We start from the raw sequence: 19,668 nt of genomic DNA, 5'->3' as shown, positions 1-19,668 counted from the left end.
TCAATTGGAACCGTTGCTTTTGATTAAAATATGACCCATAATCCATGATAGCACTTCTTCTAGAGAAAAAGTATAGATTTTTTTGTGGGCTTGCATCAAAATTTACTGATATATTCACTGCCAACTGTTTTGAACTTGGTAAATGGTGCCTGGCTTCCTGTTTCCGACAAAATATTAAGGATGGAGGGCTCGTATTGTAGCCAGAAGCATTGCAGCTTTTCATTTTTCGCAAGACATTAACTGATGGACTGCAGTCGTGTGGATTACTTGTTAATTATTTAGATGTTTTTATCAGCTGTTTGGACACTCATTCTGACGGCACCCATTCACTGCAGAGGATCCATTGGTGAGCAAGTGATGCAATGCTAAATTTCTCTAAATCTTTTCTGAAGAAGAAATAAAGTCATCTATATATTACATGGCATGAGTACACCAACTACATCAGTATCATTGAACAAACATAATCATATTCAGTGATTCAGTGACTTGGATAGTTGTCACCTATGGCATGTATCGCTGAGAAAGAGCCTCTAAAAATCCTCACAACTAATCTACAAACTGACTGTCTGCACCATGCAAACACAGATGAAGAAAAAAAAGTCTAAAACTAACTGTTGTACAATAAAGATCAATTGTGTGTGAAATAATATTAACGTTATCAGCCCAGTTTTGAACATTATTTCTTGTTTTTCCTTGCTATGACACACTTAATTGATGATGAGAACCAGTGTTGCAAGGAGGAAAAGTCTGTTAATTCTGTTTAACCCATCATATAATAATGTAGCCGACCAGATAACCTGCACTATGTCTTATTTTGAGCGTTGATGTTCATATGGTTGGTACTAAAAAATAAAAAGCAAAAAAAAAACAAACACAAAACAAAACAGATTTTTCTTTTTTTTTTGAAGTGTGACTCAGTTGCTTAAAATAACACAGAGAAGCAGACCATGCAGAACCTTTGCGTATGATTTCCTGTTTTCCATCAAGGAAAGAAAAACTGAATGGTGTATATGGATGACTGAGCTCATGCATAAAGATGCCAGATCAGGACTAATGTTCATGAGACACAGTAGAAGTCTGAACGTAAAACAGATTATATAAAACTATAGTTCCCCCCATCCAAACACTTTCATTCCCCGGGACAAACTATAGGGATGATTTCGTTCGAGACAAGTCATGTTATAACATATTGGTTCAAAGCAGGAATATACCTACTTGTAACGTTGCCATATGCCAATGTTGGCTCAGACTCTGAAACAGCAGGATGAACTGTAGTGGTCTCGTCCTCTGACTCTTCATCCCACACTTTGGGGTGGGCGAGCAAGAACGGAGCGGCAGAATCTGTTCTTCTCTCTTCCCTTAGGATACTCCCGTCATCTGGATCATTGGTGTTCACCATCAGGAGTATTTCCTTTCCTTTAGTTAGAAATATGACCGTGCTTTAGGCAAACCGCAGTAGGCAAACATCATTATTTATTCCATTCTAATGGACAGTAATTCAAATATTTGAGAATTTTTTTGAAAACAGAAAATTCATTGCTTTAATATACTTATAAAAAAACAGTCCCTTCGTTTGCTAATTTAGTTTTCGTATTCATGAATGACTTCCGAACATGGAGTTCTTCACAGTTTTCGGTAACAGAGACCATAAAAACACAACAGATGGTGGAACCCATGGGGTCCCGAGGCCTCCACTGCAGGGGCCTCCAAACACATATACTGAGAGACACAAACTCACGCAAATACACAAAAACACACACTTCTAACCACCCACGTACACGTGTTAATGAAGTGCTGTTATTCAGTCATAATTTCACTTCAATGGACCACAGCACAGTGCGCAACCGAATAGTTCTTTATGAAGGTAGAAGCTATATTTAATATGAATAGACAATCTATTCAGTGGGTTGCATTGTTGACGTTAAGCATTGAGCATTTTTGAAAACCCATTGAAACCATTAACCAGTAATTATGTTTTTCTCTCAATAAACTCCTAATTTATAGTTAGTAATGTAGTTGGTAGGTTTATATATTATGGGTAGTATTAGAGAATATGCAGAAAACGTGCTTTGTAAAGACTAATAAATAGTCAATAGTTAATATTAAGAATAGGTCAGTATGTTATCATTTATTCCTAATAATATTCTCAATTACAGATATTGTTTCTTGTTATAAGAATTGCCTTCTTTTTTGGCAGAAAACAAAACAACATAATTTTAAATGTCACTTGGTTTAAGAATTTTCAGATATTTGTGCAGAAATCGTCTTCTTTTTGACAGTTTTGTTTTCTTTCCCTTGGCAGTAAATTCGACATGAAGTACCTAAAGTACCACTGTGTGTTTAATATTTGGAGTTCGCACACAAACACACAAACACACAAACTCACCACACTTCTCAACCACCTCCTTTGTCACCAGATCCTTCACTTCCTCCACCTGAACAAACAGAAAAATGATCACAGTACTTATCAAAGCATCTAATCATCTGTAATCCATAAGGATAAAAATATACTAGAACTAAGGCATTGTCAACATACGCTGAGTCCTGGCTCCCCTTTTTCTCCTTTCCCGCCTGAGGTTCCCAACTCCCCCTGCATAGAGGACATGTATAACTTTCGACCGAGCATGTTTGTGAATAGATTAAGTCCTGACTGAGTGGAGGATACAGTTATTTGTGTGTAGATGCCTTATTACATCCAGGCCCCTGAGGCCAGGTATTCCAGGGGGTCCCCGCTGACAGGCCTTCCCTCTGCCTCTCCTTCCCTTCTCTCCCTGGGGTAGTTAAAACAATCAAATCAAACAAGGGACAGGTAGTAATGCACAGAAGCTGAACTTCACCACGAAGCAACCACTAAGCCTGGACCAATCCGCTTTGAGCTCGAGGCCACGCGTAACTAAACCGGTGATTCACCTTATTTTCCAACTGAAATAAAAATAAGTTTCAATTATATTGGCTGTTTTCGCACAGAAAAGCACTAGAGTGATACTTAGCGATAATGTTTAATTCATAAACTGTACTCACAGAAACGCCTCATGTTTCACGATTGTCTGCTGATTCTGTGCTGAAGTACAGCGCACCTTTACTAAAGAGACTCTGTGAGAGCGGCTTGCTGAACCCTCTCCATTCCTATCAACATCAAGAGATGCCTAATTGTGGCTAAAGGCGGCCTTAGCGCAGTGTTTAGTTTGATAGCTCAAATCTTCATCCCAGCAGAAATAGCTCCTACCCCCCGTCTCTCTATCTCTCTCTCATCCTGTCGTTCTTGGGGTTAATTAGGGCCTTGTCCTCCTCCACGGTTCCTCCACATGAGATTGAGTGAGATATGAAGATGGCCCTAATTACACTGGCTTGACTATTTATCCATCTATCTGTGAGGGCTGATGAATCACACAGACATAGACATAATAAATTCAGCTCTATTATTGTGTATGTATTATTGTCTAAGTGTAGGCAGGTGGGTCGTACCTTCAGTCCTACTTCACCTTTAGGTCCAACTGGACCAGACCGACCAGGAACCCCATTAGTTCCTGGTACACCAGTAGACCCCTTAAACCCAGTGAAACCTGGGAAACCAGTCGCACCCTGCGGATGAATGGGTTAAATAAATTTGACGTGAATATATTTGACAGGCAAATGATTATGTAGAACAAGAGTTAATCCAAAACTGAAAATTATGCAAAAACACCCTCATCTACAATTTGACGCATGATGATATATGGTTTTCTAGTGTTTATTGTGACATGATAACTGTGTTATTTATAGACTATTCATTATGTTTTGAATTTGCGTTTATTTAAATTATTTCAGTTCTCATTTTAATTCTAGTACATTTTTTGCATTTTTTACGAGTTTATTATTTGCATTAGTTTATTATTATTATTATTATTATTATTATTATATATTTGGTTTAATTAGGTTACGCAGGTTTTAATTGTAGGTTTTTTTTATTTCTAGTTAGTAATTTTTATAAGGAAAAACATATTTACAAGTAATTTCAACTTATTTTTTGTTCATTTAAATGAAAAATGTTTTGAATAATTTTAGTTGATGCCAATAACCCTGCATGAAATGTTATTTAATATCTACATTTGTAAAAAATTTAATAAAACATTTGTCTACACTTGTAAAAACATGTGCTTCTGTTGTATGGAAACAGTGTAAATTGTTTTTTAAATTGTCTATTTGTATTCCAGCTAAACTTGTGTAGAAGGATATGAAGATTAGTGAATGATTACTGAATTGTAATTTTTGGGTGAACTTTACCTTTTAATAAAACATTTTTAATTAACAATGTTTTTTTTACCTTCTCTCCTTTTTGTCCAGAAGCTCCGTCAACACCGTTCAGACCACTATCACCTTTTTCTCCCTACACATTCAAACAATAACCATTCATCTTATACATACATAAACTTATAGTGATGATGAGGTTATTGATATTTGTTTGTGTAGTGACTCACTTTTCGTCCCGGCAGACCATTTAGTCCTGGAAGACCAGGCCTTCCTGGGTCCCCAGAATTACCCTTGCATTTTATTGTCAAAAGAAATGTTCTTAGAGGTTTATTTAATCCAATTTTTTTATATAAAATGAAATTAGATCCAAAATACCTGCTCTCCATCCAGTCCTGGACTCCCTATTCGACCAGGGAAACCTCTGAAGCCCTACAAGATAAAAAGTACTGTAATACAATGGTTATAGACACAAAAACTAAAGACAAGCTTGACATTTCATACCTTCTCGCCTCTAATTCCCATATCTCCAGGTAAACCGGGCTCTCCTTTCTCACCCTGAACAAGAAAACCAATGAGTCTATGTCCATGAACCAAGAGTGCTACTTAAAAAACAACAAAAAAATACACAGGAAAGCCTACTTAATTATTGAATCATTCATCTAAATAATATAGTAAGTAAGAAAGGTTAAGGAACGGTGTTCTCCCTCTGAAATTTCTTATCAATTAATATTTAATTCAGATGATTCATATACTTACCTGATCTCCCTTTCGGCCCTGCAAGCCCATGTCTCCCTTATCACCTTTCTCGCCATCCAATCCATGTTCTCCATTACGACCCTGTGACAAATCAGTGCCATTTAACAAAACTTATGGATGCAAAAAAAGTGTTATGAAACTATCAGAAGGACTACTGGAAAAAAAACAGGCTACCTTTTCCCCATTGGCACCTGGCTCTCCTGGATCTCCCTGAGAAAATACTTACACCTTCAATCCCAAAAAGCACTTCCCAGAGAAATGTTATTAAACGTTTAACGGGATAGAACATGCCATATAGATCAATATAATCAATACAAAAAAATGCAGTTTTAAACAATATTATAGTGCATAAACGTTAGAGTAGTGCTAATTTGGACCTTTTGTCCTACTGGACCACGTGCACCAAAAGGCCCCATGCCTCCTTTAGTACCAGCCTCTCCCTTTAGACCCTGAAAATTCATTGAAATTCACTTTTTATGATTCAAGTACATTAATCTCTACAGGTATCTGACAGTATTATTCACTCAGAATGGTGTACAAAATACCTTTGCACCAGGTGGACCATCTTCACCCTTCTCTCCTTTATCTCCATCAAAGCCTGGAAGCCCACGCTCACCCTGTCATGTAAAATTCAGACACACCATATATATATATATATATATATATATATATATATATATATATATATACTTGGATCTGTCATTGATACATGTCATTGAAATACAAAAATATCTCACTGCCTCTCCTTTTAGACCCTTATATCCTCTGGGTCCTGGCATGGAAAGAGGACTACCCTACAAATCCAGGAAACCGGTATGTTAGTTAGTGAAAGAATCAAATCAAAATAAACACTGCAGGTATTAGAGCTACACTTAAAGGAATAATTCACCCCAAAATGAAAAATTCTGCCATGTTTTGTACTGTGGAAGTCAATGGTGACTAAAACAGCCTGGTTACAAACTTTCAAAATATCTTTCTTCGTGTTCAGCAAAACAAAGAAATTCGCACAGGTTTGAAACTACTTGAGGGTGAGTAAATGATGGCAGAATTTTTTAATTTTTGGGTGAACTATCCCTTTAAAGCTGTCCTTACCTTGTCTCCTCTGTGACCAGGAACACCTTTGTCACCCTGTCAGTTAAAAAGTTTTGTCTTTATTAAATTGGTCTGGAATATATTCTAAACAATTAAGAGTCAACTGATATATCAAATGGGCTGTCAAGGGTTTCTAGGGTTGTAAGTGGCACTGTTTAGATGCTACAACTGTTTGATGCTTTACATGTCAATCGGTGCTGAAACCAGTATCATTCACAACTGACGCAGACTGTGACGTTAGTGCAAGTGTATGCGTGTCAATAGAAAGTGCTGTTCATAGCAGTTTCAGCCATTGAAAGATTGGCTTCAGCAGAGAAAGACTTGACGGGAAGACACTGGCAAGTCAATACAGAGAGAAGAGAGGCTCTGTGCGCACTGCAGTGCTGTCAAAGCTGCCTATAAGTCTTTGAGCTACAGAAAATGACCCTGGCAGAGTTGGCTTGGCTATAAATATTTAAAGCCCTTCTACCTTCTGAACTTGTTTCGAATTTCAAATTCGAACTGAGATGGGTTAAAAATAGACCCTCACCTTTTCTCCTTTCATACCTGTCATGCCTTTAGGACCCTTAATTAAAGAGAAAGGTCAAAAAAAAAAAAAAAACGTTAACACATTGTACAGAATCAGGATCCTACTTCCTCAAAACAGCCCATATTGACCTGTTCAATAGCGATCACTGCATGAATGCATGTCTGCCCATGAGTTGGAATCGCACGTGACTTACCATGAGACCTGGAGTTCCATTGGCACCGACAGTGCCTTTCGCTCCCTTGTAATGTTGAGAAACAGTTGTCAAAAGCATTTCACAGAAAATTAACAACAAATAACATTTGAGAAAGAACAAAAAAACATGACACTGTTTGAACACTATAGGGGCCAAAGTACAAACCAGTACAAACACTTAGTCTTAAAAATACTGTCAGGAATTACTAAATGTAGAGAAAGATTAGCGATTAGCAAATTTCTGGGAGGAGATCATGGAACGTGATTTAGTAAAGTTTGCAGTAATCAATTTATTATTTACTATTTAAGAATGCAAAAAAAAACATGTCTTAACTTATTTAACATGGCTGTGATAGTTGCTAATTTGGTCTTAATAGATTGCACTGGTCATTATGGAAGTGAGCTGTCTATGCTCTGTTTAGTAAATCTGGCCCAAGGTATATATATATATATATATATATATATATATATATATATATATATATATATATATATATATATATACTCACACACACACACAATCTGAAAGCGAAATTATCATAATATTACCCTGCGACCTGGGAGCCCAGGAATTCCTCTGTCACCTGCTTCTCCTGGTATACTGTCTCCCTAGTTATAGCAGATGAAACGTTTGATGTATGTGTGCATTTATGCCCCCCATTTCAACCTAACCTGGTATTATTGAGCATTAATACTACATGCAATGACTTACCTTTTCACCCTTAACCCCAGAGGGGCCAGGAGGACCCTGCAAAATGAACAGCAAGTTCAAGTTTACTCAAGTTCTTCTCTTGTTGTAAAAAATACAGTCAAATTCAGAAGCGGTACCTGCTGTCCAGAAGGACCAATTGCACCCGGAGTACCAGTTGAGCCATTCTTCCCCCGTCTCCCTCTTTCACCCTTCAAAAGCATGCAAACAAATGAAACATTCACTGATTAAGTTCATTTATTTGCTTTGTGTTTAAATCGACAAAGTCATTACAATAAGGTAACTATACAACATAGAGAATGGGCAGACATTACCTTTCTACCTGGTTCTCCAGGGTCACCAGGCTGACCTCTGTGACCTGGTGACCCCGGGATGCCAAGGTTGCCACGGATGCCCTGAATGCCCTGTGCTCCAGGCGGTCCTGGTTCTCCAGGCTCGCCCTAAGTACATAACATTCAAACGTTAGGTGGTCAAGCAATCTCTATTATTAACTGTGTTAGGGTTTATGTTGGTATCTTCTCTTTTTTTTGGATTGTACTGTATGGGAAGTTACATTTACAGCACTGATAATGCACACAGCTTAATCAATCACCTTTTGTCCTGCTGGACCGGCCTGACCAATGGGCCCACGGTGACCAGTTCCAGGTTCTCCCTAAAAAAAAAAGAACACATAAACAGGTCAGATGGAAGCTAAAGAAATATGGGAAAATAAACAGTTATTAAAACCAAGGTGAAAATTAATGTACCTTCTGGCCTTTTTCACCAATCTCCCCCTGTGCAAATTTACAAGTCATCAGCCACTAACAAACAGCTTTTACAAGGAAAATAACAAAGATAGTTTGCAAGTTCCCCATCAGCACTACAACATTAATAAAGACATTCATTTCAGGAACGAAGGAGTAAAAATAAAGCTCTGGGGCATCAAAGCAAGCGGAAGGGCACTGCTGAAAGTCCCGGTTTGATCGACAGTAATAATTTCCTAACATTGTAAATGAGGAGGCGGGGACGTCATATGTGTGGGTGAGCTGCAGTCCAATCAGAGAGCAAGAATGATTATCTAACAGACTTCGGTCTGGGAACACATAGAGCTTAGACACTAATAAGAGCTGATGAGAACGTTGCTCAAATAACATTATTTTCCAGGATGGGACTATCATGCTTTATTAGTAAGAACAGATCGTTCCGACTCAGAATGAATAAGATTGCCGAACCTTAGGGCCTGGTTTTCCATTTTCACCTGGAGGTCCCTGTACAAGAGAGTAAAAAAGCACATACAATGCACGATTTATGTACAGATGTACATAATAAGAAGTAAAATCTGGGATTAAAAACTGAATTGAAATGAAAATAAAAATTGAATTTTATATTAGTGCATATTATAATTAAAGAAAGTTCTCCAATGGTTCAATCAAAATGGATTTTATATAATTTCAATATAATTACAGTAATTACATTATGGCCCAAAAGTCTAAACTAAAAATCAGATTTACCATTAAATGGAAATAAGAATGGAATAATATAATATAATATAATATATATTCATTTATTTTTATTTTTGGAACTATAGAATGTATTCAAAATGAACCAATTGTTCCAGATAACACTTAAATATTGTGGATATGTTGAATATTTGGATATCTATAGACTTTAAAGCACATGCTTACTTTCAGGTAATCACAGTGGGAAATGCGGGGCCCCATGTCTTCTTCTTGGTCTGTCTCTCCCATCCTCTCTCTCTCCATCTTCTCTCGTTGTCTCTCCCATTCCATTCTTTGTCTTTGCAACTGTCTCTCTCTCTCCTCTTTTTCTTCTTGCTTCATCTCTGTCTCGCTCTCTAGCTCTCTCTCCCTTTCCAGCTCTTCTTCTCTTTCTCGTTCCAGTTCCATCCTTTCTTTTTCCATCTCCTGTCTCTCTCTCTCCCTCTCTAGCTCAAATTCTTCCTCTATCTCCTCGCTGCCCGTCTCCTCGTCACCATCACCTGAACTGTATTCCTTGGTCTCAGTCGCACCATTCTCTTCCTCCAAGTCCCACTGTGCCTCAATTGACGTTTCCTCTTCAATATTCCTTTCTTTGTTCTCAAGATAGACTTCATCCTCTCTCTCTCCCTGTTCGTCCCTCTCTCTTTCTCCGTGCATCTCTGTCACAGTCTCAGGGTCTTGGCTTTCTTGCTTTTTCTACAAGAGTGACAGAAATATTAAGTGTGAGTCCTTTTTTATTGTGGTTGTATCTGATTCAAGGCATTGTTGAGTTGACTTCAATATATATTTTTAAAGGAATAGTTCACCCAAAAATGAACAAAACATTTAAATGATGGTGTTTTTTAATTAATTTCACAAGATATGAATTGTTGGACTGATGCCGTGTGGATTACTTCTGAATTATTGCTATGTTTTTATCAGCTTTTTGGACTCATTCTGACGGCACCCATTCACTGCAGAGGATCCATTGGTGAGCAAGCGATGCAATGCTAAATTTCACCAAACCTGTTCCTATGCAGAAACAGACTCATCCACATCTTGGATGGCCTGAGGGTGAGAACATTTTCATTTTTGGTTGAACTATTCTTTTCAGTTTTATGAATTCCTCTTTTTTAGGTAGATTAAGCTCACTCACATTCAGCGTTTTTTTGCCTTGTGCACCTGAGGTGGACCGCTAGAAGAAGATGAGTTAAAATTTTACTTTGTTCCCTCAATTTCCCTCCATTACATCATGCAATCACATCTGCAGCTCTCTAAAATGAGCTTATTCAATCATAAGCACTAAATGCGTCACTGTAAGTCAATTTTCATCACCTTAGATCCTTGTTTGTAACGATTTTGTCCTCCTGGTGTCCCAGGCATGTAGGCCTGCAGAAGACACATGTGATTCATGCCTCATTAAGATGCCTATTTTATGTGCAAATTAAAATCTCCTGTCAAAACATTAGCTGGATAGTTTTTACCATGTACTCAGATGAAGGAGCACTTCTCTTCACTTTAGATCTTGCCTTTTCTAGGCTGCTATTGTGGGACAAGCTCACCTGTTAATACCCAAACAGTCTTATGAACAAAAGATTCATGTACATCTACATCGCTACTTTACTGAATTGTTAAATCAGTCTTTCAAAATGCTACAGTTGAACTTAAGCATCAAAACCTTATTATTATTGTAATTATTGTAACTTATTGTAACGTAATGCTGATTACCAACTTAAAATAGGGGAAATATGTAAAAATAATTACAAAAGCGAAATTAAATATTATATTAATATAATATTATGAAGCAATCGTGATTTTGAAAGAATTAAACACACATAACACAATAAAGACTCAGAAACAGGTTAAGACCGGTTTAGAAAGAACACATTTACTGACAGACATGCACAAACAGATTAAATATGAAAAATGCAATATGCCATTGAATTTCACCAGTGAAAACAGGCGGCACATTAAGCTACCCCCCAAAACATCTAAATATGCAGACAGACAAAATACAATCTTTTTTTCAGTCTTATCAATAAATAAGGAACTGATGAACAGATCGATGTTGAATGAGCTGATTTGATTCTCTATTAAAACTACTCAGAATAATGTCAAGAACCACTCGTGAGTGTTTTGTGTTGTCAATTTTAATATGGATTATAGATGATTTAGCTTGTATTTGATTAGTAAGTGTAAAACAGCACATTATAAGATCTGTTCTTTATGTTTCTACTGGGCTGGTCTCTCAGAGAGCGCTGGAGCTTCTTCTCAAGCTATCAAAGGCACTGCAGCGTACTGAATGCTAGTCGTAGTGGAGGCAGCATGGACGAATGACATCATCATTGTGCGACGGGAAAGGAGGCTCTCCCAAAGTAATGCCGGCCAGTCAGATCCTCCCCCTCTTTTACCCTTCACAGTTTCTACACACTTGAATGTCTCTCTTACAGAGTTTAGGGGAGCTCCTGTGTTAAGAAAATAAATATATTAAAGAAAAGCCGCAGCTGATCCGTAAGAGCGACTATGAAGCACGTTTCATGGGTCAATCTGCATTGCAAGTGCACAAACCAGAGGAATCGCGACTGAAAATCAAGTGCAGTGCATGCTGGGATGCCAGTGTGTTACTCGACGATGACATTTTTTATATTCTTGATGCTCACACTTTACATTTATACACTGAAGCTGGCTGTTTAAAATTCATTCGTATATTGTTTGCACTGGTGAAATTCGAAGTGAAGGCAATTATTTTGTCATGCAATTAAAAAATAAAATGTAATTAAAAGACATTTCAAAACGTATGCCAATTAAATGATCAAAATGGATGAATTAATCAATTGAAATAAGCTAAAACATCCAACAAACATGCTGAAAGAAGGATTTCCAAAGCTCTGTTTAGTCCATGCTTCAAACTGAAGCCACATGCAAGTGAGAAAGCTAAATGACAGACAGTGTTTACCTCCTCTCCGGTTTGTGTCGTATTTAGCTCTGATATTAATGTGGTTTCAGGCAGTGTCTGTAAAACACATACAGTTAGTTAGATGTGTATGATATGCAGTAAACCGCTGAAACTAACATAGGGTTGAACAAGTACCTGCTCTGTGACTTCTGATGAAAGCAGGGGACTCTCTGTTGTCGTGAGAACCATCTGAAAGCACATTGGGAGGACATGGTAAAGCTGGCAAACTGTAAATTATGAAAAGTAAAAAAATACCACGTAAAATACGCCAAAACTACTGTTAAGGAGATGAATCGCTTTTTGATTAAAAACAGGATTATAAATTCTGTTTTTCTGAACATTTCAGAATCCTAATTAAACATTTACCAATGTTTTCAAAGAAGAATTCAGCAGCACATGTGACACTGAAGATCGGAGTAAAGCAATAGTGATTATGAAGCACATTTAATGTTACATTGTACATTGCAAGTGTACAATCTAGAGGAACTGTGACTGAAAATCAAGGACAGTGCATGCTGGGATGTCAGTGCATTACTTTCACAATGACCTTCCATTAGTTACTCTTTTCATTTTCTCGAAACTCAACTATATATCACTATCTGTGATGTCGACTGTTTAAAATGCATTTGAACTTCATGCAAAATGATTCACTGATAAAAGCAATTATTTTGTCAAGTAAAAAAGTTAACAAAAAACTGGAAGACTGGAGCAATGGCTGTTGAAAGTTTTGTTCTGAATAAATTACATTTGAAATATGCTAAAACAGAAATACAAGTTTTACTGTAGTTTTAGCCCAATGCAGCTTTGTTAAGCGCAACCATTTTATTTTTCAAAACACTGAAAAGTGTCATCAACCCCAAACTGTTGGCCATGTATATTCTTACCAGTGTAATCTCCTCCGGAGACTGTGTAATCAGAGAAGGTGTATCACCCTGTGCAAATGTTAACATTCTTTGAATAGAATTTATATAGCACATTTTTTTCAATATCAACCATTTAAAACCATTAGTCATGTTAAAAAGAAAGTTTTAGCAGACACTCTTACCTCATTTTCTTGTGTATATATAGCTGTTGTTGCTGAGTATTTTAGCTGAGGACAAAAACAAGAGTTCCAACAGGGAAAAAAAACAACAACTTCGGCTCAGCACTTTAAAAACCATATTGTACTGATGAAACATTATTCCACCGTTAACCTCTATTCATCTAACATGTGACTCTGTATGGATTAGAGCTTCCAGTTGTGTGTGTGTGTGTGTGTGTGTGTGTGTGTGTGTGTGTGTTGTGATTTGATTTGGTTTTAATAATGCTCACCTCCTCCCCTTCGCCCTCCTCCTCTCGAGAGGGAAAGGGCTCTTCTGTGGGCAGCTCGTCCTGACACGATACAAACAAAACATTCAAAATATCGACGCGAAAAGTTCATGAAAAAATCGGCTTCAGTGCATAAAAAATCCCTTTGATTGAATATACAAACTGAAAGCAAGAGATGAGAGATTATGAGAAGATTACTCAACAATAATTAGAAATGTTGTGATTGCTGTTTCTTCTTTTGGCTGTGGAGTGGGAGTAATATATGAAGGCCCTGTTCAGTGTGACGTGAACGGTGTGGGTGTGAGGGAGGGAGATATGAGGTGAACTCTGCTGATTGGCGTAGGCTGACATGTCAGTTCCCTTTCAATTAATTATAAATGTGTCAACACATTATAGACAAAATCTGATTACGAATCACATCGGTGTATTTGTCATCATACTTTCAACTTCAGAGTGCGTTCATCCGACAGACTTACCTCATATTCATATTCCTCATCGTCATATGACGCTTCCTCAACCTCCTCTTCCATGTTGTCTCGATCTTCCTGTAATTTACAGAGGTAAGAAAAATTAGTCCTGCCTCCTAATGATCAAGTATTATTAGACAGAAGCTAAAAGGGCTTGTTTTTGGAGAACAGGCCGGAAACACATTCGAGACATGATTTACAGACACATTACAAACTAAAATTAATAACAATATTAGTAAACATGATTTATGGAAAGTTTAAAGTGGCTATAATTCATCCAAGGTTTTCATTCCATTAAAGTCATACGGGTTGAAGGTAGGGAAATATTCAAGGTGACAGAACATTCATTCATTCTTCATACATTTAGCGGAAGTATAATGACTGTGATTAAAGACATTTGCAGCATATTAGCATATTAATTATACATAATGATTATTGGCGAAACGAGTGCATTTAATGTGTGTTTATGAATGTATATTTATAACTCGTTTAGGATTCAAGCAGTATTTAATGAGTCTATATTAACTGTAGTATATCACAATATTTAAGTAATCACAAATGTCAACGTAATAGTCAGAAAGTCCACATTTTAGTCACTATGAAGCTCCCTTAGATGTGAATGATGTGTGAATGTCAGGTTAGGTGCAATGATGAAACATTTACCAAACGTTTCCTTTGTCGTTTTTGACGTCCTTTATTTCCTTTGCCCTGGTTGAGAGTTTAGCAGTTGAGAATCATCATAATTTACGAGAAGGCTTTAAATAACAATCATTAAAAATATTTAGAGACATTTAGGAGGTTAGTGGCCATGACATTTGATATTTAATTGTAATGTTTAGTTCTAATTATGCCTGGTTAGGTTTTTATTGTTATTGCACAGATTGAAATTTTAACCAGTATAAAGACATTTCTATATTTAATAGCCAAAACCTGCTTATTGGCTAATTTGACTCTTTATTAATTGATACTGTGTTAATTTACAGTAAGTAGAACTCAGAACTGAGACTGAAACCTTCAGTTTACCTTTCCCTTCTCCCTGCCTTTCTTCTTCTCTCCAGATGTTTTCTTTCCTGTGTCCTCATGGCTGTGGAAAACTGTCTCCATACTTACCTCTACCTTTCCAGAGCCCATCTGTGGAAAAAAAAGGTTTTATTTATTTATTTTTTAAGTAGCAAATAAATTGAATTATGTTCAAATAAATCTGAAAAATGCCAAGTGATGCGATAAAAGCATTTTTCGGTATAAACGACACTTAAAACACACTTTAATGAGCTTCAATACAATCGATAAAATGAAATATCAGTAGTAAGCATACCCTCTCAGAGGAAGTGTTGGTTTGGACAAATTTTAAAGGTGTTACATCACTGAAGTTGGTCTCCACCAGTTTCTTTTCTTCAACATCTACTAGCTTGTCTTTGGTTTTATTCGAAGAGATATTCGAAAGGATAGGGTCCACTTCTTTTTCTACGACAGGTGTCTTAAAATACAAGGCAACAAAGCCACATTAAAAAGCAATCTGCATTGCTTGCATTAATTGTGGATAACACTATATCAGAGCACATCAGTCAAGTATATCTGAAAATAACGGAATAAAGTATGTTGGTTATGAATAATGGTGCTGTAAGTACTGATACAAACGTAAGCTTACAGGACTGGGCTCAGGCATCTGTCCCTCTTCAAGATCAGTCTCTTCTTCGGTCAAATCTGAATCAGGTAATGACTCCTGCGGGTGACTGTACTTTACTGAGCTCTGTGGATTAGAAAGAGGCCTTATGATTCAGATAGACTCAATACAGGACAAACATCATTGCTTATAGTATGTTTATTATTATAGTATTTAGCTGAGATGTCTTGTAGGGTCAGGAGGCTACTCACGGTGTATTCAGTGATGATGTTTGAGTCCGGCTCCTGTCTGTCTCCTTTCACTCTTCTGCTGGTGCTGATCTCATGAAGGAGCTCCTCCATACCATCCTGAAGCAGCCTGTCGATCAAGGCCTTCAGCAGCGAGAGCTGTGAAAGGGCATTTTGTAAATGTGGCAATATGTTTTACTGGAGTGTAACATCAATGCAATTCAAATTTGCTACAAATCATATACACGTATAATTTATACGAGATTACAATAAAATAATTCATAATTGTAGCAATGAGTTTTATAAACAAGTAAAAAGGTCTTGTATGTGGTGCACACTACATCCTGATGAATTGATTTTCATTTGTTAGTTAGTAAAAATTTCATTAAAAAAGCAAAACATTTCAATTATTTGTTTGTTACGGATGTATCCTTAACATAAGTGTGTTTATAGTATTAATATTAAATATGAACAATTCATATTAATAAATTCATGTAAAGATGATTAAATATTAAACCTGAATTTCTAATCAAAATTGAAGTGAATGCTAATCTGGATGAATTTTCATTCGATTCTGATATTAGTTCGTAAAACACTTACTGGAGTAACATATAATGTTTTATATAATTTTATGTTTTCAACATTCAGTATTCTGGCATCATGAATGAAAAAAAATATACAGGCATTCAAATTAAATAAAACGTTTCATTTAAGTCACCCTGCTCCCGTAACTACAAAAAGTAATTATGCAAAGTTTTAGCAAATATGCCTTCAGAACTCCTGCTAAATTCAAAGTGAACTTTTTTAAAAATACAGCACACTTACTTTAATACCATATGAATCAAACAATCCTTCAATGTCCTGAAATAGAACGTAACAATATGTTTACACCACCAAAGACCGGTTCTGTAATAAAGTAAATTATGCATAGGCATTGAATAAGCACGCAAACCCTCATTTCAACAGCTCTCCCCGGTGGGCCAGCATCACCCTGTTAAATAATACAGTGCCAGCTATCATTGCTTCTGCAGCATAGATTTATGGAGATAACTTGTGCAATCAATGAAATGTAGAAACTTTGATACCTTCTCTCCTTTCAAACCCGTGTCTCCTTTCTCTCCCTGCCAACCAAAAACGAGAAAAATCTCATATCGTCTGAGAAGCGTTTCATTTCTTCAAGGATTTTTGGCGAGCTATACTTTACCTTCATCCCAGGAGGACCCTACAAACACAGAAACACACACACGTAAGAAGTCAGTGCAATATAAATGCATGCAAAACACGAAAGCCCAGCCTTTTTATGTTAATTATTTTATAAATGCTTGTATTTACGATGCTAACAACGAGACACTCACCACCACACCAGGGGGTCCCATTGGTATGGGAAATGCCTTTTTTATATCCTCGATGGACATACCCTGAGAACAAACACAAATATAACAGTCATGGTTGCAAGTAAAGTTTGTCTAAGCTCAAAAACAAAGAAAAAATAATTACATCTTGGAGGACAATGGGAGGACCTGGCAAGCCTGGAGATCCTGGCTCTCCTTTTTGACCTTCATTACCCTAAGCATTTAAAACAATAGGCATAATGATATAAACAAAGCATTAAAACAGTTAAAACTGCATTTAAATAAATTGTTGTTGAATTACGATGTGTTTTGGATGATCTTACATTTGCACCAGGTTCACCTTTTTCACCCTATGCAATAAAATAAGAAACTATGTAAGGCAAGTACATTTCAGCAGAAAGGAATAGTTTGTCCCAAAAACTAAAATGCGCTTATTTTCAGGCCATCCATGTATTTGTTTCTTTATCTCAACAGATTTGTAGAAATTTAGCATATCACTTGCTCCCTAAAGTATCCTTTACAGTAAGGCTATGCGATATAACGATTTAAAAAAATTCTCCATGATCTGCTTTTTGAGAAATACTGTAGTATCGTGCCATTTTACGATCTGCAATTCTAATGCTTCCATCAAAATATACTGTACAATGTGACATACATTCACATTAAGTTCACTTAAGTAGCACGCACACACTAAAAGTCTGTCAACAGCGCCTAATTACTGAAGTTATGTATTGCATCTGATTGTTTCAAAAACAAACAGCGTTTATTAGATCTGTGCAGCTCTTAAAGGGACAGTACTAAACATGCTGCCACTTTTCATTAAAGGCACAGTTTACCCAAAAATAATAATTCTGCCATTACTTACTCACATGTTGTCCCAAACCTGTATAGGGTTAAAGGTAAGTTCTTTCTTGCGCTAAACACAAAATTTTTTTATTTTGAGTAACCAAACAGTAGCTGGTCCTCACTGAATATAATAATAATAATAATTTTCAAAAGAAGAAAAAAGTTTACAATGTTAACCTGATAGAGGGTAAATGACATTTGGTAATTCAATACGATTAAATACACCTACTCTCCCTGAAAAATAAAAGCACAGCTTTTTTATTCTTATTATGTTTATTTATAATGTGTATCAATTCTAATGACAAAGATAAAATAATGAAGACTTTGCTCATTTTGGCCTAAATATCTGATCTTCTTTTTTATTTTATTTGTATTATTTTTTTAAGGTTTTGTTTTTTTTAAAAAAAGGGAATTAGTTTGTCTGTACCTCTCAGACAACTTACAAAATAGTAAAATTAATGACAAAGAATTATGATAAAATCATGAATTGTGATATTTCTGAAAAAAAAAAATTGTTGTGATATGATATTTTTGCCGTATCGCCCACCCCTACTCTGCAGTGACAACATCTGTTTTGATAAAGAAAACAAACTATATATATTTTGGATGGCTTGAGGGTGAGTACATTTTCCTCAAATCTTCATTTGTGGGTGAACTAATAATTTAAATGGATTAGTAGTTAATAAAAGTCTGTTGTTCCACCTTTGTCCCCTCATCACCCTTTGGTCCTTGATCTCCCTGAAGAACAAAAATCAACGTGGTTTGGTTTGATAAAAAGCTCAAAAGCATTTAGAACTACAATAATACATTAAACTTACATCTTTTCCTGCTACTCCTCGTTTCCCATCAACACCAGGTTTACCCTATAAGAGAAGAGAACAAAAGATAAGAAAAAAGAAAAAATGGTGATTTACATCTGCTGTGTTTGTTATATATATATATACACTCACAGGTGTCCCAGGTAAGCCAGGCATTCCTGTAATCCCAGCACGTCCAGGATCTCCTTTCTCACCTTTCTGTTGGATACAAACACAGACAAAAATGCACACAAAACCCTGAAAAGTGCAGCAATAACTCAGCAACCACTCTAATTATGATAATACTCTGTTCTTCAAGAACTAAAGATGAAAGTGCCTTCAAAAACCTTTAGGAAAGTGCACATAATTGTTTATTTTTTACATATTTTAGCTAAATTCGTTATTTTAGCTGACATTAAGCAAAATGATAAATCTCATTAGCAGACATCGTGCAGACATTTGATGCACTTTAAGAATGTTCACCGGTCACACACCCTGCAATTTAGTTAATGTCACTGAAATTTAAATCATGAATCATTAGATAAATCATCACTAAATAGCTTTAATTAGGTCTGCTCACTGGTCCTGGGTCTCCTTTATGTCCTGGTTCACCCTGTGCACACACAAAAACACTGAACATTATAACTTAAAACAATCACCCTAGCACATATAAAGAGAACAAGTCACCATATTTTAGAAAAGGACTATAAATTAAAATTTAAATAAAGAGGTCAAACCTTAGATCCAGACCTTCCTGGTAAACCATCCACACCATCTCTTCCGTTACTAGATCCAGGCTAGAAGAGAAAGAATATTGAGCTACATTATATATTGTGTTTAAATGGTTCATTTTCCAATTACATCTTCCACTGACAAAAAAAAAGTTAATAAGCATAATCATAAAGGTGGACATAACTTTAGAGCGGCTCACCAGTGAATTCCCAGGAGGTCCTGGTTTACCTTCGGGACCCTAAGGGAGAATAAAAGCAACCCATATCATTCAGTTTTTCATATATAGTACATTAAATGTGGAGGTACACTAACTTACAGGTGGTCCAGGACGTCCTGTCTCCCCTCGGAGTCCTGGGAGCCCCGGCTCACCGGGTTCACCCTTTAAAGACACCAA

General features: G+C 36.5%; 1 protein-coding gene across 6 annotated transcripts in view; it reads right to left on the bottom strand.

The window, feature by feature from the left end:
- col7a1l (collagen type VII alpha 1-like) overlaps positions 1-19,668 on the bottom strand; it is a 59,318-nt gene that overhangs the window by 2,682 nt on the left and 36,968 nt on the right. For 2 of the 6 annotated variants that reach the window (XM_043237525.1, XM_043237527.1), the window contains exons 56-108: positions 19,591-19,653; positions 19,474-19,512; positions 19,280-19,339; positions 19,123-19,155; positions 18,696-18,761; positions 18,564-18,608; positions 18,448-18,483; positions 17,223-17,249; positions 17,045-17,113; positions 16,903-16,965; positions 16,752-16,769; positions 16,633-16,668; positions 16,500-16,538; positions 16,373-16,408; positions 15,572-15,706; positions 15,345-15,446; positions 15,012-15,173; positions 14,720-14,827; positions 14,360-14,404; positions 13,706-13,774; positions 13,233-13,292; positions 12,967-13,011; positions 12,806-12,853; positions 12,057-12,110; positions 11,922-11,978; positions 10,450-10,527; positions 10,301-10,354; positions 10,122-10,160; positions 9,173-9,682; positions 8,720-8,755; positions 8,255-8,281; positions 8,101-8,160; positions 7,823-7,948; positions 7,628-7,699; positions 7,512-7,547; positions 7,349-7,408; positions 6,801-6,845; positions 6,608-6,643; positions 6,079-6,114; positions 5,724-5,780; positions 5,532-5,603; positions 5,364-5,435; positions 5,161-5,196; positions 4,987-5,067; positions 4,732-4,785; positions 4,606-4,659; positions 4,458-4,520; positions 4,304-4,366; positions 3,466-3,582; positions 2,694-2,771; positions 2,537-2,590; positions 2,387-2,435; positions 1,216-1,416 (exon numbers count right to left, since the gene is read on the bottom strand). In XM_043237525.1, the coding sequence (XP_043093460.1) occupies positions 1,216-1,416; positions 2,387-2,435; positions 2,537-2,590; positions 2,694-2,771; positions 3,466-3,582; positions 4,304-4,366; positions 4,458-4,520; positions 4,606-4,659; positions 4,732-4,785; positions 4,987-5,067; positions 5,161-5,196; positions 5,364-5,435; positions 5,532-5,603; positions 5,724-5,780; positions 6,079-6,114; positions 6,608-6,643; positions 6,801-6,845; positions 7,349-7,408; positions 7,512-7,547; positions 7,628-7,699; positions 7,823-7,948; positions 8,101-8,160; positions 8,255-8,281; positions 8,720-8,755; positions 9,173-9,682; positions 10,122-10,160; positions 10,301-10,354; positions 10,450-10,527; positions 11,922-11,978; positions 12,057-12,110; positions 12,806-12,853; positions 12,967-13,011; positions 13,233-13,292; positions 13,706-13,774; positions 14,360-14,404; positions 14,720-14,827; positions 15,012-15,173; positions 15,345-15,446; positions 15,572-15,706; positions 16,373-16,408; positions 16,500-16,538; positions 16,633-16,668; positions 16,752-16,769; positions 16,903-16,965; positions 17,045-17,113; positions 17,223-17,249; positions 18,448-18,483; positions 18,564-18,608; positions 18,696-18,761; positions 19,123-19,155; positions 19,280-19,339; positions 19,474-19,512; positions 19,591-19,653 (3,781 nt within the window). Of the gene's footprint in view, positions 1-1,215; positions 1,417-2,386; positions 2,436-2,536; positions 2,591-2,685; positions 2,772-3,465; positions 3,583-4,303; positions 4,367-4,457; positions 4,521-4,605; positions 4,660-4,731; positions 4,786-4,986; positions 5,068-5,160; positions 5,197-5,363; positions 5,436-5,531; positions 5,604-5,723; positions 5,781-6,078; positions 6,115-6,607; positions 6,644-6,800; positions 6,846-7,348; positions 7,409-7,511; positions 7,548-7,627; positions 7,700-7,822; positions 7,949-8,100; positions 8,161-8,254; positions 8,282-8,719; positions 8,756-9,172; positions 9,683-10,121; positions 10,161-10,300; positions 10,355-10,449; positions 10,528-11,921; positions 11,979-12,056; positions 12,111-12,805; positions 12,854-12,966; positions 13,012-13,232; positions 13,293-13,705; positions 13,775-14,359; positions 14,405-14,719; positions 14,828-15,011; positions 15,174-15,344; positions 15,447-15,571; positions 15,707-16,372; positions 16,409-16,499; positions 16,539-16,632; positions 16,669-16,751; positions 16,770-16,902; positions 16,966-17,044; positions 17,114-17,222; positions 17,250-18,447; positions 18,484-18,563; positions 18,609-18,695; positions 18,762-19,122; positions 19,156-19,279; positions 19,340-19,473; positions 19,513-19,590; positions 19,654-19,668 lie in introns of those variants that run through there. The other 4 variants (XM_043237526.1, XM_043237529.1, XM_043237528.1 and 1 more) reach the window with 4 other exon arrangements.

The sequence above is a fragment of the Puntigrus tetrazona genome, chromosome 4, assembly GCF_018831695.1.
Source record: "Puntigrus tetrazona isolate hp1 chromosome 4, ASM1883169v1, whole genome shotgun sequence".
NCBI classification, from domain to species: domain Eukaryota; kingdom Metazoa; phylum Chordata; class Actinopteri; order Cypriniformes; family Cyprinidae; genus Puntigrus; species Puntigrus tetrazona.
Note: the sequence above shows the minus strand (reverse complement) of the source record. Positions and strands in the feature narration are given on the sequence as shown.